The sequence below is a fragment of the Alosa sapidissima genome, chromosome 7 (genome assembly GCF_018492685.1).
Source record: "Alosa sapidissima isolate fAloSap1 chromosome 7, fAloSap1.pri, whole genome shotgun sequence".
Classification (NCBI taxonomy): Eukaryota; Metazoa; Chordata; class Actinopteri; order Clupeiformes; family Clupeidae; genus Alosa; species Alosa sapidissima.
Genome location: NC_055963.1, coordinates 10,235,226 through 10,255,673, shown reverse-complemented (window position 1 = coordinate 10,255,673; position 20,448 = coordinate 10,235,226). Strand labels below are relative to the sequence as shown.

Sequence of the window (20,448 nt, the reverse complement as noted above, 5' to 3'; positions counted from 1 at the left end):
TTCTTGGTCTCCAAAATAAAACTGTCTACATTTTAAAAATGCTGAGTGATTAGAGTACAACACCTTCCTGACACTTTTATGCATTCATGTTTGATACATAAACCCCAAGCTTCAGTATATTTAGGGATGGCATAGATATGCTGAGGAAAATGTAAGATTTGACAGTGATATGGATGGCTTTCAATCCTTGCCATACAATTACATTGTGAGTTTGGGAGCATTTTTCAACTTGCTCCAAAGTTAAGTTTTATGTCTAGCCTATATTGTGTAGTGCAAATGGTTATTGTGCCTGTAGGAATACCTGTAGGACGACATTTTTCAAATGTGAAGAAAAGAAGAGATTATTCACAACACTTTGAACTGAAAAAAAAAACCCTAAAAAAAAAGACTAAGACCTGGTTTATGATGACAACACAAGTGTAGAAGTCTTAGGCCTACAGGCAAGAACCGGATTACCACGCATGTATCCAGAAACGAAAGATGGATTGGGAATGTCACAAAAGTTAGTAGGGAATGTCACTAGAGATCAATGAAACCTTTGGAGAGAAAAGGAAAAAAAAATATATAATGTTTATTGATATTCCTCAAAACAAAACCATACAGACCATCAAACATTAGACCAACTAAACATGAGCATGTTTTATTTATTTATTTTGTACTGTCAAGCATTTATTAGTGACGATGAAATTATTGAGGCTTTGGCATTGGTCTAAGCAGCGATAGCGAGCTGCCGATTTAGTCTATGTCTAGACTAAACGCCCAGCAATGTTGGGGAAATTTTTGATGGTGTGCGCTCTCGATGTACTAAGCGTTCTCCCGTGGGGCTGTCACAACCTGGCTCCTTGGGTCTTTAAACATGCGGGTCACTGACGCAACCGTATGAACATTTCTGTCACAAGAAAATAAATGGCCCCCAGAGTGTTGGATAGCCCCATCCGGGTGTCAATCTGTCTGTTGAGGACTAGCTGAGTCAAGATGAAGGGGGAGGAGGTAATGGACCAGTACATAAGGGCAGTAAGGGGCATAAGTGGGTGTGAGAGGACTGGTTGGTTGGCAGGAGGGTAACGGGGAAGAGGAATGTCCGTGAGTGTTTTACTGCACGTTCTCCATCATCTTGAGGAATTCTGAAAAAGAGCAAAATCCACAAGCCACAATTACTAACCACTTCATAGTATACAGACATAATACCTTCAATTGAAAGTAATTAAAAGCATTCAAAGCATGTAAAAAGGGTGAATTACCATCAAAGTCCAGCATGCCATCAGCGTTCTTGTCTCCATCCTTCAGCAGCTCATCAATCTCTTCTTCTGTAACGGACTCACCAGTGCTGCGGATGATCTCAGCAAACTCATCTCTGTCGATGTATCCATCACCGTTGCTAAAGAGACAACAGGTGTTATGAAAGAGCCTGCTTCCAAAAAGTAAGCAACATACCACACATAGTCTATGCAGAGTGACCTACTTGTCAAACACACGGAAGCACTCTGCCAACTCTTCCTCGCTCTTGCCGGCCTGGTCCTCCTTTAGGAGCCTCACCATCATGACCAAGAACTCCTCGAAGTCAATGGAACCGCTGCCTGAAGGTCATACAGTCATCCATTTACAAACAAGGCCCACATTGTAGGCCTAACATCGCACTACAGATAAACGTGAGTGAGTGTAAGCCAAGCCTTTAATGTTTTATCAACGAAATATGTGTCTTCTCACCGTCCTCATCGACCTCCTCGATGATTTCTTCCAACTCCTCTCTGGTTGGGTTCTGACCCAACATTCTCATGACTTGACCCAACTCCTTGGTGCTGATATCACCGCCACCATCAGTGTCGAACATGTCGAAGGCAGCCTTGAACTCTACCAGGGTCAACAACGAAGTGTTAACAACATAATGTAGCCTATTATCATCACAGATATGTTTACATACGTACAATCTTTTTTAAATTCATGTTTTCTTTGATACACTCACCAGCAAGCATCTCCTCGCTCAGGTATGAGCGGGCCTCCTGTTGCGCGTCAGTCTACAAAATAACATTTAAGTGTTTGTCATTATTGTTGTTTGATTTAGCCTTAGCTAACCAACCGACAAACCATAAAATAAGTCATTACGCAACACACTATACTAACAATTAGAACACCGGGGCAATTCCATGCAAAATTGCATGCATTTTTTGTAACATCCATAACGCCAATAAAATGTGATGGTGTGGTACGATGTGCATGATTACATGAAATTTGAGCATTTGCTATTTTTGGCTGAAGAATGTAAATGAGAAAAACATGAAGAAAAATGAAAGTTGTCATTCATATCATACAAATGCCAAGGTATTTCAATGGCGTTATGGATGTGACAAAAAGTCAATTTTCCGTGGAATTGCCCACCGTGCTTTTTCAGCTTTGCATAATTTATCGGCACTGGCCTTTCATAAATTGTCATAGAAACCATTGGTGAGGCTGCTGGTTCATCCGACACCTACTGCAAGTTATTGGCTATTTTAAGGCTAGGCGAATAATCCCCGCAGCCAGTGACTGTACATGGTAATTCCGAAACACAATCCTTGGAATGTGTAGCCCAAGCAAGTAATCAGCATGGGCCACACAAACGACTCTGACAGACTTCCTTTTAGATCCGTGCTTTCTCTCCTTCAACCGCTGGCGTTAATTGACCAACCTCAAATGATAGATAGATAGATAGATACTTTATTGATCCACTATATGTCCACTATATTCATGCTTGTTTTATTCAGAACTACTTTAATTAGACCTCGACAACCAATTAAAAGGTAACAGCAAGAATATAGGCTAATTAGGCAATACAAAAGCGTATGAAATCCATCTGGTCGGTATATTCCTTGAATTCCCTCTTGGGGATCAATAAAGTATCTATCTATCTATCTATCTATCTATCTATCTATTTATCTATCACTTTTTTAACCAAGAGTTTTTATAAACGATGAAAAGCTGAAATGACTAAAGCAATCATTGCTTCCATGGGTATTCCATATTATCTCTGTACAGTTTCCTGTTGTGTTATTAAGGTTTTCCATAGGCCTATTTAATTCTAAGAAGCCAACATCTGTTAATTTCCTCTGGTATTATTCCACATAGCCAACTGCATTCAAGGCTGTTTCTCATGCTTTTACAAACAAAGTCGACGCTGACTGTGTTATTATGCCTACTTACCATGGTAGGCAAGTGGATTAGTTTTCCCCCTTAATATCCACGAAATAAGCCCAAAAGGAGTGGTCAATCCGTGTGCACCTCAACAGATAGACTAGACGTCAAGTGACAGTTCAGACTCACTTAAAACCGAGCATTTAAGACACGCCCCCTGGCGTACCCAGGCCTCCAGATTTAGAATCTTGAACTTTTAGGGTTCTTGGTTGCCTACAAGCCAATCGAAATTTTTATTTTGTACAACAGTAGTTGCAATTGCTCTATAACGTTTTGAGATTTGGTTCAGACATTCAATATAAACAGAGAGCATATTTAGAACGGAATCAGAGGTTTACAGATTGAAAATAAAATTGGATAAATAAATTGGACATATAAAAAGGAATCCAGTTATTGATAAATGCATGCTGGATTCTGATCAATTTAGCAGCCTACAAGCCCACTTTACCAACATGTATGTGTCTCATTGTTAGACAGTCAACTAATATTTATTTTGAATGTAGACAATATAGACAGCGAGGTTGTAATCCCTCTCATTTTGAGGTTGTATTAAAGGTTGCCAAATTACTGCTGTTAGTTTCCGGATGCAAATGAAGGATATGGTGTTTGAAATGACGTTTATAACGTTCAGGAGACTGCCTGTGCGGAGCAAGTTAGGCTCTTGGGTGGATAGTTATCTTGGGACTTCTCAGGGGTGAGAGTGAAACCTTAGATGCCCAGGAAAAACTGCAGTGGTGCAGAAATTTCACCGCGCCCTGAATAGCAAATGATTGAAAGCTAAAAGGGGATAGAGTGGCCCCCTCCCCTGAAAACACACATACAACCAACAAACCAGGTAATTTGCACACACTGCGGCCTCAAATCTGGCTCTCCATGTATGGAGGTTGTTTCCTGAACCCAGCCAGGAAGGCGGGCAAAGAGACATGCGTTAGGAGTTCGGGAACTCTTGACTGGGGCTATTGGCATGGGGGAGGGCATTAAGCCCTATATACTTTGAGGTCGAGGGGCTATGTTTTTAAAGGGAGAATTTGTGGAGTGATGCGCGCAAGCATTGTGATGGTATTCGAACATTTTTAGAAGCACCACTCAGGGGATGGTTCAGAATCAATTATCTGGCTTTTCGAGGCTTGACCTTGCATTCCAGTCCTGGGAGATGGTATGGGCATTTACAACAAACGCAATTGGTGAATGGTGACTGTACCTTTCCTGGGAGACAAAGACACATCAGTGGATGATGTAGGCTGAGCAGCATGCGAAGATCCCACTGAGTGAATGAGATTAGATCTTTTTTGCCCTTTTTTTTTTTTTTTATTGGGATGACATTTTGTTTGGTTATGAAAGACATCGTTACCTTGCATTCTGTTGCTTGGTTAGAAAAGGTATAATGGTGTTTTTTCCCTTTTAAACAAATGTGCCACTTGTGACTGTTTAGCTGTTATAGTAAAAGACAAGTAACACATAAAGGTAAGTATTGTGGATATAGGAGTATTTGGAATATGTCTCTCTGCCTATGGACTGCCACATGGATGTTAAACGCGATTGAGGGGAGAGAAGATTTTTCATGATCTGGATATATGATCTGTGACCCAAACGAGTGCCAAGGAAGGTGGGAGGGCGGGGAAGGGGAAAGGAGGGGAGGGTGGTTTAGTTTTTATGAGAAAATGCAATGACGTATCTCTTTGACATGCAATATTATATTTAGGTGTGGAATATGGAGAATGAGACGACAAAAAGACAAATGTGTCAACTTGCAATAATGGCATGGAAATTTTACTGGAAAGGACAGTGAGAAATACATTAAAAACAACATGCTGTAAACATTCCAGTAATTTCTGTCAAGTAGAGAGAAGCTCAGCCGATTCTGTTTGTCTCTGCCAGGGCTGTTGTCTAATTCAAGAAGAAATAAATTCCCTGAACACACAAACTTCCTGAATTAAATGGTTTAGTTTCTGAGTGTTTTACACCATTTGAAGTCTCTTTAACATCAATGTATAACATGGAGGTGGGATTCTGAGGCAAAGATGGAAGCTGGTTTATTTTGAAACATTTTACAGAGGGTGGGGCACACGATGAGGGCCCAAGAGGAGACTCAAATAAGGGGTGGGATGGGGTAGGCGGGTATCTTTCCAGAAGTAGCAGGTGTGGAAGAAGACAGCTGAGAGAGAGGGGCAAGGGGTGGGAGGGAAAGTCTCAAGGGTGCATTGGGAGGAGGAGGAATGGGAGTAGATTGGGGAAGGGGGGGGGGGGGGGGGTGTTAGCTGTCCACTTCAAGGGTTTCACATAGCTATTTATAGATGTCCACCAGCAGCCATCTCCAGAAAAGTGTTGACAGTAGAATATATGGTCGATTTATCACCATCGGCTGCTGATTTTCCTACAATCTTCATTCTTCTTTCATTAGTATCCAAGGTGTTAGTTCTCTGTTTTTTCACCACAGCCTCTTGTCAAGAATGGGGCATGAAGGAATGTGTTTTTTCTCTTACTGGACGTTCTCCATCATTTTCAGAAACTCTGTGGAAGAGAATGAGAGAGTCTGGATTACAGTGAAACCATGGGAGAGGGATGTGGCGATAGTCCACACACACATAATGAAGGTGGTTATAGAGATAATGAGGGGAGCAGAGTGTGTGCGTGTGCGTGTGTGTATGTGTGTGTGTGTGTGTATTTACAGATCAAATCTCCTCACCATCGAAATCGATCTTGCCATCTTTGTTTGTGTCTGCGTCAGCCATCAATTCGTCCACTTCTTCCTCCATCAATGGTTCTCCAGTGGCGCGCATGATGTCACCAAACTCCTCACGGTCAATCCACCCATCCCCATTCCTGTTGCCACCGTCATTGGAATCAAAACAATCATTCATGTCTTAATATCCATAATGCTACAGCTTCCTATTAACCGCTGTGACAGCTGGATTAGGAAAACAGCTAGGTAGGTGCTTATAAGCACAGTCATACAGGATTTTCAGATAAATATACACCATAAACGACAACGAACTGGCAGAAGTTTAGTTTTTCCTACCCAGGGTAATTTCACCAAAGCCAGATAAGCAGGGGTTTTTAAGTATGCCTAAAATAATCTGAGCGTTTAAGTGTTAATAAGAAGTAAATCTCCTAAAGATCTATTGCACTGATACTGATATGTATGTAGGCCTACAGTGTGCTGCTGATGGGTATCGCTCATGTTTTGACTCCTCCTGCTATTTTTAGGAATGAAATGTATGAAATCTAAATGGAATTTTCAATAACTAAGCAGACATCCCAAGTCTCCTGAAGTTCCGGGAGTCTCCCGCATATTGATAGTGGCTCCCTTATGCCCACAAATTAGATACAATCTCACGAAATCTGGAGCGTGCACGCGAGACCGAGACTTTGCTCCAAATCAAAGAGTAGGCTAAGTAACTCTTTGCTCCAAATTGCATGTGCATCTGAGTGTAGCGCGCACACGAAGGAAAGGGAGAGAGAGAGACAGTGCGTGTGTGTGGTCCATGTGCCTGTTCATGAAGCGCTCTTCTGGATACCTCCCTAAAATGACTATTTGCAGATGGGGATGTCTGTAACTATCTACTATGCACAGAAGGATTTTTGGCAGTGCCCCCTGCAGATGTTTAAATGTACTGCAACCAGGATGGCTATAGCCTATTCTTACAATGTGACCATGTACAGCAACTCAAACAAAAAACAGATTTAACCAAATTATTAATAATTATTGGTTCACAGGTACTTGCCAAATTATTGGGGAGAGGGGAAAATACTTCAGAGATTCAGTTCATGCTTAAGGGAGAATTCCGGTGTGATATTGACCTAAAGTGTATTGAAACATGATACCGAGTGTGAACGTATGTCTCATAGCCCATCTCGGCTTGTCCCCTGCACTCCAAAATCTGGCACTAGTTAGCCGATGCTACCAATAGCTTTTTCAATAGTGGTGCTTCGGCATCGGGCTAGCCATGCAAATAAATCACTGTTTTACACCCATTTACGAGGCTCAATGTATCTCCACACTTCATTGGTAGACTTCCGAGGGCCCTGACATTTAAAACGAGACATTGAGAACTTTGAAAAAGCACTGGTAGTTTACTTACAAGACGATTTATACAGACAGTATCTTCACGAAGTTTAGCGTTTGCAGCCATCTTGAATTTAGTCACGATAAGTCGAGCAACGAGTAAGAATGAACAGGTATGATAAGGGATCAGATTCCAAAAATAATTCAGTGGAAATGCATAGATTCCAGTTGCTGCTACTGGAAGAAACTGGAATCCATGCATTTTCACTGAAATATTTTTGGAATCAGATCAGATCGTCATTCACATGTCTGGTCACAGTTGCAAGGTTTTAGAATGTTGCATCAAGTTGCTGCTCATCTCGTTGCGAATCTTGGGTGTGATTTGGGCTTAAGTATGGCGCAGACTGCGCACGTTATGATTAGATGGCATTAAAAGACTGCGGTGGGGAAAAGCTCCAAATTGTATAACTTTTTTCCCAATATGAACTATGCCTGTGTCCGACTTCGTCATCGTTCAATTCATCCTTTGTGTTTAAAATGTGCGGATAGGCCGATGGTAAGCTTGGTTCGCGAACGTTATTCTTTATTCTAAATGCCATGGCGATAAAGAGAAAGAAGTCAGAAAAGGAATTTACCTTAGACTAGGCTATATCAGAGCCCGTCTACGGACATTCTCTGGCTATATAACCTACTGAAATAGGTTAATGATGTAAAGTCAAGTGCGCTTCTATGGGACTGGTGTAAAAATCTGTTTTTTATTGATGAGTCGGAGTGGCAAGTGCTGCGCATAGTTGCAGTGGAATGTGGCTGCCCAGGGCATTATAAAACTTCTCACTCTTAGACCTACTCATACACAGCGGAAGAAACTGGAATCCATGCATTTCCACTGAATTATTTTTGGAATCTGATCCCTTATCATACCTGTTCATTCTTACTCGTCCCTCGACTTATCGTGACTAAATTCAAGATGGCTGCAAACGCTAAACTTCGTGAAGATACTGTCTGTATAAATCGTCTTGTAAGTAAACTACCAGTGCTTTTTCAAAGTTCTCAATGTCTCGTTTTAAATGTCAGGGCCCTCGGAAGTCTATCAATGAAGTGTGGAGATACATTGAGCCTCGTAAATGGGTGTAAAACAGTGATTTATTTGCATGGCTAGCCCGATGCCGAAGCACCACTATTGAAAAAGCTGTTGGTAGCATCGGCTAACTAGCGCCAGATTTTGGAGTGCAGGGGACAAGCCGAGATGGGCTATGAGACATACGTTCACACTCGGTATCATGTTTCAATACACTTTAGGTCAATATCACACCGGAATTCTCCTTTAAGGCTTAGAGATACGCACTTGTCAAACACACGGAAACATTCCGACAGCTCCTCATCTGACTTTCCAGCCTGGTCCTCTTTCAGCTGCTGCACCATCATGACTAAGAACTCCTCAAAGTCGATGGTTCCACTGCCTACAGAAGGTTAATAGAAGATTAATAATATCTTTACCGATGTGATCACACTGATACCTATAATAACAGGCACTTGAAATTTGGAATATAAACACTAATGCTCTCTAGGATAACTGGAATGTTGAAGGAAATAAACAGTTATATTTTGAATTGATGCCTTTTCAGAATTAGCAGTTTAAGTCCATTTTGTCTAGGTGTTTTTATGTTAATGTTTATATTAAAGAGGTATGTGTTTGCATTGCACTTTATATTAATGGATAACTCATTACCATATCGTATAGTGTTCTATATAGGGCTGGGATAAACGATTATTTTTTAAACGATTAATCTAGCGATTATTTTTTCAGTCCGATTCGATTATCGATTATCTCCCCATTAATTGACTAATAGCAATTTATACATGTTGATTTATATATCTGAATGAAAAAAAACATGAATTCCTTAACATTGTAATTTATGTTTATTGCTCTTAAAATTCCAAAATAAAAGACTATACAAGTGCAAAGTAATGCATTCTTAGTCAGAGGTAGCATTCAATAAAGTTCAGTAGTGTATAGGTCTAATTGAGTGCCTGTCACTTTAAGACGTTAGTTCCCTTGCAATTGTAACACTAACGCAGTTAAACGGCTGCTGATGTATGGATGCAATTCATAACGTAGTTAGTTCAAATAACAGTGTGTACTTCTCCTTGGGTCAAGCACTTTTGAGTCTTAGAAAACACTTTTCCATTTACATCGGGATTTTGCAAACATTCAGTGTCAGAGTCAGTAAAATGAGCACTGAGTAACGAAATTGACAAGCAGCTGTAAGTAAGCATGCTAAACTCAACATCCAAACAGTATTCTAACGTTAGCTTTGATATACTGCTTGATTGCATAACTTAACTAAGTTTAGTCTCCTCAGTGAACTATGTTGTGATAAGACCTTAGCAGAATTAACTTGACTGCAGCAGTTTTGAACAAATTTGCACAGCATGGTCATGATGCTAAGCGGATTTAATAGCAATTTAGCCAGCCATGTTCTATGCAATGCTTCTATGTCGCAACAACAATCCTTCAACAATCGTGAATATTTTGTGTTAAATGCACATGCATAGGAGGGGCAGCGGGCTCGTTACGAGAGAGAGCGGGCGTGGCAGGGAAAGGCTGCGTGCGTAAAAAGTGCAGCTCAATGAAAGGATTGTATCTTATCTTTAATTTAAATAGTACAACATAGAACATCGATGTATGACGGCCGGTTTTGATTTTGTGGCGCCCCACCACAGATTAGTCAACGTATGGGAAACACTGAAGGTGTAAAATTCAAAATATTTGGCAGCACGCGTCTTGGGTCTGACAAATCAACACGCATATTTTGCGTCGACGTATTTTTTGCGTCGACGTAATCGATTACGTCGACTTGTCCCAGCCCTAGTTCTATACAAAGATTACACATTTGTTTAATATTTGATGGAAAAAACAAAATGATCAGGGAGATATTACATTAACAAGTTTGATAGTTTACCATCCTCATCAACCTCTATAATAATGGCATCCAGTTCTTCTCTGGTTGGGTTCTGACCCAACATTCTCATGACTTGACCCAACTCCTTGGTGCTGATATCACCGCCTCCATCTGTGTCAAACAAGTCGAAGGCAGCCTTGAACTCTGACAAAAACAAAGATATGAATTTAAAGCAACTGCATTTTATTCAAAAACGTTCAATCAAAGGAGATATCTGGTGATTTTTCACAGCAGCTAAAGCAGCCAGGCATGTTCTTGAGCCCCATGTTCATGCCCCCAGAGTGTAGCGCTGTAGCTGCCTGGCAGCTTTAGCTGTTGGCTGCAGCAACTCGAGTTTGGTAAAACCGATTGTTTTCGGGGTTTTTTTCCATACCGACAGTACTCGGTGACCTCAGCGAAATGGACAGGGTGCGATTTGTGTAAAAACCAGAGGGGGGGATGATTTTGAATAAGTTTGTAAACCCCCCACCCCCACCCCAAAAAAAATAAATAAAAAAAATGAACGAACGATTCATAGCCTAGTAATGTAATGGCTAATAATACCCTATATTATTTTGCCACCTTTGTAACATTTTAGTTTACCGTGGTGTATGACTTTAAACAGCGAGTGTGCTTGGTATGATGATCAGCTCCTCTAATGCAGGGTAGGACTACGTTTTGACAAGCATACAAATTCACCTTGTTCTTGCCCCATCTGAAATGACTTCTCTACTTTTGCTGCCTCCATCCTTTCTGTATTTGTTGTGTAAAAAAACGTTGTATATGATGGCACTGAAGTCTTAAGTTAGTGAAATGGCTAACAGTGTTAGTTGGTAACCAAATAGCCTACACATTGCGCTACACGCTGCGTATAGGCTACGTGCATTCTCTCTCCTGCTGATTTGCGTTCAGTAGCCAAGTGCGTAATATTGCAAAAGTTGAAAAAATAAATGTGTTTATTGTAGCCTACAGAAAATAAATAGCCTATCATACTGTCAGTTAATTGCCTACAGTGCAGTGAAGAGTTTGGAGAGTAAAGTTAAAGGGCAACTTTAAGTTTTATGAAAATAATTTACGAAACAGAACATAAAGACCATGAAGCTTCTATTTCTTGCAGCTGTTAAAACACCCGCTAGATAGTTTAAATACCCACCAACATTCGTTTTTGCAGTACAGATTATTTCTAAAAGTTATTTGTCTACTACTGGCTGATTTATCAAACGAGGGCTTTCTCGTTCGTCCTCCGCAAACTACAGGTGTTTCGGTAGAGAGGCATTGAATAAGCGATGCCATTTCTGTAACACTTTTTGTGACATTCAGCAAATATCTCCTCATTTAATGTAAGTTCCTTCGGACAATAGGCCTACGTTCTACTCTACGAGCAGTTGTCCTCCATCTCAGTTGCATCAGTTTTCTAATTGTGAAGGTTCTAAAACATTATTATGCTTCACTGAATCCTTCTCGTTTTCTTTCATTTGTCCAGCTAACTTTTCCATTGAACCTAGCCATTTATTATGGATTACACACTCGACATTCTGAAATGTCCTGCACGATCAAGGCCAAATTAAGTTATCACGCAGCCCCTGTGTCAGCAGCATCAGTGCTGACGGTGACGGTGCGTTTCTGATGTCAGATTATTATGTAGGCTAGCCTACTAGACTGTTCTCACGTTGCAGCGCTTTACTTATATGAAGTAGCATTAATCAATATGAGGGGCAGAGGGGGATACATGTTGTCCCCCCGCCCCGACGAATGCACTTAAATAGCAATATTGAAGCACTGTGATATAATGTTATTGATGGTTTTGTCTAAAAAAGTCCTGTTAATATGGCATTGGAACAGCAGGAGGCAGAGTAGGCTACTATATTCAGTAATGTCTTCAGGCATACAGAGGCAAATCGAAGTAGGCCCCCATATCTGTAAGCCAGTGGACTAGCCATTTATGCCTCCCTCTGGCCACAGGCTATACATAACATCAATTATCAATCATTTATTTGACAATGTTTTATGTAGGCAAACCTTGTGCACAGAGAGAGAGAGAGAGAGAGAGAGAGACCTCTATCAAAATACCGGGACACAAATGGACTTCATGACCACTGAAGGTAAGGAGTCACCACTTACTTGCTTACACCCCCCCCCCTACACACACACATACAAAATTACCCGCAATCATTTCCTCGCTCAAGAAGGAACGAGCATCAGTTTGGGCATCAGTCGGCTGAAAAAAAAGAGGCATTTTTGTGAGAGGTTATCTCAGATACACACAAAGAAAATTGTATTGTCCAAATAATCAAAGAACGTTCCATCCATGGAAAAGGACTAATCTCTGTTACTTCTTTTTTTTCTACCAAGTGATTCATTTTAATTTGCCTAACTTATTTTTATTTCAGATGACTGTGATCAAAGATTGTTGAAAGAAGACCTTTGTGCTGTTTTGAATAAGGCCTACCTTTGTGCCAGAAAATGATGACTTCAACAATATTAGCTGCCTCCCATTTTAATGAAAACATCCAAACTTACAATTGACTGGTCCTCACCCCCCTTCTCTAAAATGCCACTTGAGTTAGCTATCTATAGTCAGTAGTAGTTAGAAACATGATTCTTGATTCTAATCAAGATCAAATGATTTCACTGGAGACGGAAAACGAGCTGTGGATATTTTCCATACCAAAAAATCACCTCAAAGCTTTCTTTTTTATAATCTTTCACTGTCAATTTCAATATACGCCTCGCCATAGATATCTGTATAAAGAAACAGAAGCTGTTTAAAAGGAAAAACTATGATCTTTGCATCTACACAGAAAACAATCATCTGTACGATTGCAACAAATGCAACAAATTGCATCTGCTTACTGGTATGCTCCACCCTAAAATCATTACCTTGAACTTTTCATTTGAATGCAAACTATCACTGCTGTACACACAGCCAAGTCTGTTAAACATGTATATGTTGTAACCAGTGCAATTGTCCATCTTCTTCCTAAACAACCTATCATGAAGTGATATAGTGAGCTAGATAGTAAGTGATATAAGTGACTATCGTTTCAAATAATTGAGAGTCAGATTACTCTCTACAATAAGACAGTTAGTAACATGTCTTTGTGTATTGTATCATTACACTGTAAAACAACCCTCATCATTCTCCCTCAAAACCAAGAGGGAAACTTATTTATCCACTTAATTTCAACCAGGAAGGAAACGTTCCACTGAATTACAATCAACAATAAAAAGCATTCTAAGGATATTAGTAAGGAGAAACTGCAAAGAATAAAACAAAATCCCACTCTTTGCCACTGAGCGAACTGTCATTACAGTAATGTCCTCTGTAAGAAATCCCTTACGGTGGAAGAGGGTCTTTACTAGTGCTCTGAAACCTAAACCAACATATTTGTTTATTACTCTGAAATCCTGGTTTGAGGCCGGCAGTGCTACACCTCTTTCTCTTTGCTACAGTCAGTGTCTCAAATGGGATGGATAGTGTGGCTTGTCTTGAGGCATTTGTGGGCCCAGTATCACTGTATCTGGGATCACAGCAAAAGGTGAAGCACTAGTGTGTGGAGCACCATGAAATGGGAGAAGTTCTGTTTGTGTGTGTGTGTGTGTTGGGTAGGTGGATGGGTATGTGTGTGTGTGTGTGTGTGTGTAGGTGGATGGGTAAGTGGATGGGTGGGTTGTTGGGGGCAGGCATTAGGTGGGGTGGTGCGCAAGGGATGCCTGTGTGTAATGTAGTGATGTCACCATGGTTGAGTTTATGCTCCTATTAATTAATAAGCAACAACGCCAAATTATTATTTCCGTTTGAGGCCGAAAGGGGTGACTGCTCTCTCCCTGCACAACACCAGATCATAAGGTCCAGAAATCACTAGCTCTCTCTCTGGGATTTAGCCCTTCTGCATCAAATGGCTAGGGCATTTACTGGCCTTGCTGGCCTTTTAACCTGTCTTCTGCAGCAGAAATAGTGCACCATAGACCAATGCACATGGCTTATAAGCTAAGCTTCAAGTGTTAAGATGTCAGCTATGTTAGCTGTCATGAATGTGACATTGATGTTCCTGCCAGTGCTCTCTGGACAGTGCTGACCTTCATGTCAACTCTCATCACAGCATCTAAGATAAAGCAAACTTGCCTAAAAAAAATCTCCTCCAATAACGACTAATGTATGTGACATACTTTAGAAAACGAATATGGAGTCTGAATGTATTTCTTTTTGAATATTATTTTGCACACAAATGTACACATTTTGACTGCAGATAACTGACTAGACGTGTAAAATGATCAACAACTGGTGTCCACAAAAGAACTGCATGACCTGTTTGCCACAGACACCTGTTCATTTTTCACGCCAACACTCTGAGCTCCCACATAAACATTCCCATACATCCAGTGGTGCTGTGCTGGGTGTTTTTCTGGACACCTTGATGATTTCATGGTCAAGATACTAGTCCATAAAGAGTGAATGTCCAATATAATCCATAATCTTTACAGACGGTCAACTCTGTTTCCAGGACTACTGTCTTCAAAAAAGCTTCTAATCCCATGAAGTACCAGGTCATCCTAACTAACTGATTGTCGCTCAGTGTCCTTTCCTTTTACATCTCAACATCCAATAGGTAGGTAGCATAGAGAAAATCTTACCATAGTGGCTGGCTTGGCTGATGAGCTGACCAAAGAGAGCCAGAGAAAAAGAAAGATCTGGGATTCACAACAGAACAGAACAGAACTTCCCCAATAAGTACCTGTATATCCCCTCTCAGTTAAACTGCAGCTGACTGGGATAGGGTGAGACGTACTCGAAAAGGAAACCCCACCCCACACCGTTCCCTATAGGCTGTCTGTACCACTCCAATGCCCCATGCACACTCTTGCTTTCCCCATATTTAGCTAGAGGACAGGACGGGCAGCCGCAATGACATTTAATGAAAAAGGAGGGAAAGAAAAGCAAGTGAGACATCGAGAAGTTATTTTGGCAGCGGATTAACAAAGAATGCTCGGACAAATGGATCCTCTCTTTTGCTCTCCGCCTCTCCTCCTCCTCCTCTCTCTATCCCTCTCTTTGTCTCTGTGTTATATGCTCAAACAGAGAGAGAGAGAGAGAGAGATGTGTTTCATTGCTTGCATGCTTGTGTATCATCTCCTCCTCATCTGTCAATCTGTCCATCAGTGTTCGCTGGCTTTCTTCACCAACACTATGTGGACACGTCTTGTTTGGACTTCTGCAAAATAGGTGACAAGTAATTAATCTTCATCTGTAGTCAATGAGTCGTCAGATTTCAACATAAAAAAATTATTTGCTCTGTTAACACTCCCTTAAAGATAACTGAAGAGAGAATAGGATGTACTTTATTTAAAATAACATATTATTCCGAAATAAATGTCCATGCAATGTATGTAAATGCATTTTTTACTTTCATCTTTCACATGTTTCTATCTTCATAACGTGTTAAATTCGTTTCAGTTAAAGGGAAAAAAAACTGTACTTCATTCTGCACCATTATAATTTCTTGATGACTTATGAGAACATTCAACTCTTCTGTGATTCACCTTTTTAGACGGTGGAATTAACGTGGATTAAATAGGACAGTGAATGATTACATATTGTTTTAAAGTATTACACACAATTTCTTTCTTTCGTTCTTTCTTTCTTTCTTTCTTCCATCATTTCACCACTCTTCCGCAGCTCATCTCTATCTCTCTCTCTCTCGTCTTGTTCCTGGGCTGCTCTCACATCTACTCAAGGAGTGACCTTGTCCACTAATCCTTATCTACACATCCATCCCGGCCCGCGGCTGCTCCGGTTTCTTGTTGTAATCCTTGACGTGCTAGAGTTTCGTTGGCTTTGCAAATATATATATCTCCAAGGCCCAACTTCTTTGCTGCAAGGGTGACCACTCACACATGCACATGCACACATACACACAAACACAAACACTCCCTCCTCTCTAAAAGCTCTCTCTTTCTTTCATCCTCTTTTTCACACACACAGACATACGCACACACACACACACACACACTTACCCACACACACACACTTACCAACAAATATACACACAGACATCTCTATGTAACGCAAACGCAATACATCTCTATGTAACGCAAACACAATGTAACGCAAATTAACACATTAATACAAACATTAACATACAGTAAAACTCCAAATAATAGCCCGGGCTTTTATTTTCCCAAATCACCAAACTGCACCGGCTAGTATTAGAGACAGGCGTCTATATGAGAGGCCTTTAATTCCCTTTACACAAAACTTTTCCTCTGCAAAGATGGAAAATATTATTGAATTAATTATTTCAAACACACTGAATGTCTACCTATATGACTAGGCTATCTGATGACAATTACGGATCATCGTTCATTTAGTGTTGAGATGTTGTTCATTGAGTGAGATACAGTAAGATCCAAATAGCAGGGATAGCCAGAACAGATGAAACACATTTTAATTAAACGTAATTTACAAAGAGATCGTATCACACTGAAAGCTCATACACTGTAAAAAATAACACTACATCTTACTGCAGTAACACAAGTATACTTTACTTACTATAGGCTGACCTAGTGTTCTTACTAGAGTAACATTAATAATGTGCCGAACTTGCATCAATAGAGCATCACAGTCCCGCCCACAGGAGTTTCCGGAAGTAAGAATTCAATGCAATTTCTCCATTGACAATTCGGGTATAAGCCATAAAAACTTAACTGCACATGGTCTCAAAACCAGCTACGGCTGTACTAAGCGATTGTGTATGCTCATATAGACGCCAAAAGTTCACGGGGCACTAACCTCGTTTTGAGATAAATGTATTTTATTCGCGATGTCTTGGATAAGTACTTCATTACCCACAATCCTGAACAATCCCACAATCCCACAGTGATGCCTCTGATTGGTGGAAAGGCCGTTAAGGTCATAGTTTGAAACTTTATCAGCAAAAATTATTGACAAAGATGGCAAATTATTGCGAAACTTTATCAGCGAAAATTATTGACAAAGAGTCTTTTACTGCCTATGGCGAAAATGTGAATAAAAACTTTCTAGACGAACATTGGTACTTGTATCAACAAGGATTGTGGTTTATATAGGCTATCACACGAACTTAGTCAGGGCCAATACACCATCAAATAGAACACTGCAAATGCTAGTTTGAACACTTAACTTTTCAGGTAGCCGATAGGCTAATCATTAGCCTTTCAGACATTAGAATGCCATTATAACGCTGCTAACATTAGCCTACATGCTGCAATACAGGTATGAAATATATTATGTTTTAGTGACCTTGTTGTTTCTATGAACATGAATTGTTGTTTATATGAAACATCAACTTAGTCGAGGCATAAAAAGCCCTGTATATCCCCATTAAGAACTTAAACCTTTGAACTAGCTAGCTAGCTGATAGCAAAGCTGGATGCTACCTTTCTTTTACTGTCTATGGATGCTACCACCGGGTAGACACTGCAGCCCCCGTGAATATTTCAGTTTCAAGGACGAAATCAAGAGTGTCCAAAGGGGTGAAAACCAGCTTAAATCGGGTCACATTATTGACTGTTGTGTGTCGAAGGGTCAGCTTGTGGGTTTTGTATGGGCCAGCATGAGGGACAAGACCTATACACAGCTCAAGTTGTGAACAAGCAATATCCTACAAATTTAAAGTTCTCAAACTATGAGTTTTATGAAGTGGTGGCAGAAACATCTGAAATGACCACCATTCTAACTTTCACTCACCTGATGAGAACTTTGTGAACTCTGTATGAATATTTGAACGAGTGAATAAAAAATATAAATAATTATACCAGAAAGTTCCAGAATTATGACATGAATAGAAGTTAGTTAGTTATTAACAATTAATTGATAAACTTTTAGAATACTTTGAGCACTGATGCAGTCAGCAGAGGCCTCTTACATTGTTTGCAGGTACAGTAGGCCTACTATACATTTCATTCCGTTTTCGATGGCAAACGCGAAACAGCGCTAAAACAACCACCAGTGGACAAAAAGAGTATTACGTGTGTACTGTTAAAGGAGAATTCCGGTGTGATATTGACCTAAAGTGTATTGAAACATGATACCGAGTGTGAACGTATGTCTCATAGCCCATCTCGGCTTGTCCCCTGCACTCCAAAATCTGGCGCTAGTTAGCCGATGCTACCAACAGCTTTTTCAATAGTGGTGCTTCGGCATCGGGCTAGCCATGCAAATAAATCACTGTTTTACACCCATTTACGAGGCTCAATGTATCTCCACACTTCATTGATAGACTTCCGAGGGCCCTGACATTTAAAACGAGACATTGAGAACTTTGAAAAAGCACTGGTAGTTTACTTACAAGACGATTTATACAGACAGTATCTTCACGAAGTTTAGCGTTTGCAGCCATCTTGAATTTAGTCACGATAAGTCGAGGGACGAGTAAGAATGAACAGGTATGATAAGGGATCAAATTCCAAAAATAATTCAGTGGAAATGCATGGATTCCAGTTTCTTCCGCCGTGTATGAGTAGGTCTAAGAGTGAGAAGTTTTATAATGCCCTGGGCAGCCACATTCCACTGCAACTATGTGCAGCACTTGCCACTCCGACTCATCAATAAAAAACAGATTTTTAACCAAGCTTACCATCGGCCTATCCGCACATTTTAAACACAAGGGATGAATTGAACGATGACGAAGTCGGACATAGGCATAGTTCATATTGGGAAAAAAGTTATACAATTTGGAACTCTAGCTTTTCCCCACCGCAGTCTTTTAATGCCATCTAATCATAACGTGCGCAGTCTGCGCCATACTTAAGCCCAAATCACACCCAAGATTCGCAACGAGATGAGCAGCAACTTGATGCAACATTCTAAAACCTTGCAACTGTGACCAGACATGTGAATGACGATCTGACGGGTTTTAGAAGATTAAATACAACCCGAAACTAAAAAACAGACCAGGCCTCTACTGGAGACCGGCCTTTAACCCAAACCTGTAGTCATGCCAGGCGTTTAAAAGAGACAGGCGTCTCTTAGGGACTCGGCGATTATTTGAAGTTTTACGGTAGTCGTATCAATCGCCACCAGTCTTTTAATAGATGAGCAGCCACCAAAGGAGCATGGTCCTAAATCAACAGTTTGACTCATGCACCGGGAAGAAGTAAAACAAGCCCTTGCTTATGCTACATGCTCCATTACATGTCAAAAGCCCAGGCTATCTGTCAAGTTAAAACAGTTTGGTATGTCTGTATCTATCACACACACACACACATTGTTTTATACTGATACCAAAGCATCATAAATAAATACTTGGAAATCAACAGCAAATCATATTAATGTGTTAAAAGGTTCGGCTGAATCTGTTGCTCTCTAGTTAAAAGTCCCACATAGTAAACACTACCTCGTTGATTCATTCAGTAGATGAGTTTATTGAAAGGTGATGTTATGTAATGTATATATATATATGGTGGTTGACGTTTTAGGCCGAAAAAAAGTTTTTGAAAAATATCAGGCATGGAAATCACTTAGTCCTGTTGTACTGACCCTTCCATTCCCAAAAATATGTATGGTCTTTTAGATTTTGTGTTGAAATTCATATTTATTCACTAATTAGTTGTGGTAGTGACTAAAATTGTCATATGGTGTGACATGAAAGTTATTGTGTGTAAAATTATAATGGGGTATTTTTGTACATTTGAGTCAATGTATTATAATCTTCTATCATTACCTCGTCAAGATCTAGCATTTCCTTGTGCAAATGTATTACATTTTACAGTATATTTCTTCATCAATACACAGAGTAAGGCATATGTCCTCAATCTTTCAATGAACGTCATTTTCATTTTGACATACCTTGATATAAAAAAAAAGAAAATGCTTGTGACTTTTGCTGACCCTATTTTCTATCTATTGTTCCATTGAGATTTGTATGATTTAGACCCCAAAAGCCTATTTATTTTCATCAAAATGATATGGTGTCACGCCATATGATAAATAACACCAGATAACAATCTGTTAATACAAAAATGTGTATTATATGTATTTCACAAAAAGACAGTTTAAGACATATATATTATGTAAAGGTTCACTTTCAGAAATCACAATTATGTAAAATGCCGTTTTTTTTTTTTTTTTTTTAAAACATAGTCCAGTATTTATTTCGAAATTGAAATGAAGTTGTATGGACTGGACTATGTTTTTTTTTATTTTTTTAAACGGCGACGAAATTGTGAATTTCCAGAGCGTGTTACAACACACTCAGCAATCGACTCCTATGGACTTTCCCCTGAAGTGGCAGAAAAGATGGCAGCAAAGATGGCAACATTTCCGGAAAGGTACTGGCTTGATGAAATTCATTC

At 40.0% G+C, this 20,448-nt stretch overlaps 2 protein-coding genes across 2 annotated transcripts; both read right to left on the bottom strand.

Annotated features, from left to right (window-relative positions):
* Positions 1–551: 551 nt before the first annotated feature.
* On the bottom strand, positions 552–3,314 carry LOC121714298 (troponin C, skeletal muscle-like). Its single transcript, XM_042099594.1, has 6 exons — positions 3,178–3,314; positions 1,964–2,015; positions 1,708–1,851; positions 1,463–1,577; positions 1,242–1,378; positions 552–1,124 (listed from the first exon to the last, which is right to left on the bottom strand). The coding sequence occupies exons 1-6, from the start codon at positions 3,178–3,180 to the stop codon at positions 1,093–1,095; spliced, it is 483 nt and encodes a 160-aa protein (XP_041955528.1). The 5' UTR covers positions 3,181–3,314; the 3' UTR covers positions 552–1,092.
* Positions 3,315–4,911: 1,597 nt separating this feature from the next.
* On the bottom strand, positions 4,912–14,878 carry LOC121713391 (troponin C, skeletal muscle). The gene is made up of 6 exons (XM_042097947.1): positions 14,752–14,878; positions 12,280–12,334; positions 10,138–10,281; positions 8,520–8,634; positions 5,855–5,991; positions 4,912–5,679 (listed from the first exon to the last, which is right to left on the bottom strand). The coding sequence occupies exons 1-6, from the start codon at positions 14,752–14,754 to the stop codon at positions 5,648–5,650; spliced, it is 486 nt and encodes a 161-aa protein (XP_041953881.1). The 5' UTR covers positions 14,755–14,878; the 3' UTR covers positions 4,912–5,647.
* Between the last annotated feature and the right edge of the window lie 5,570 nt (positions 14,879–20,448).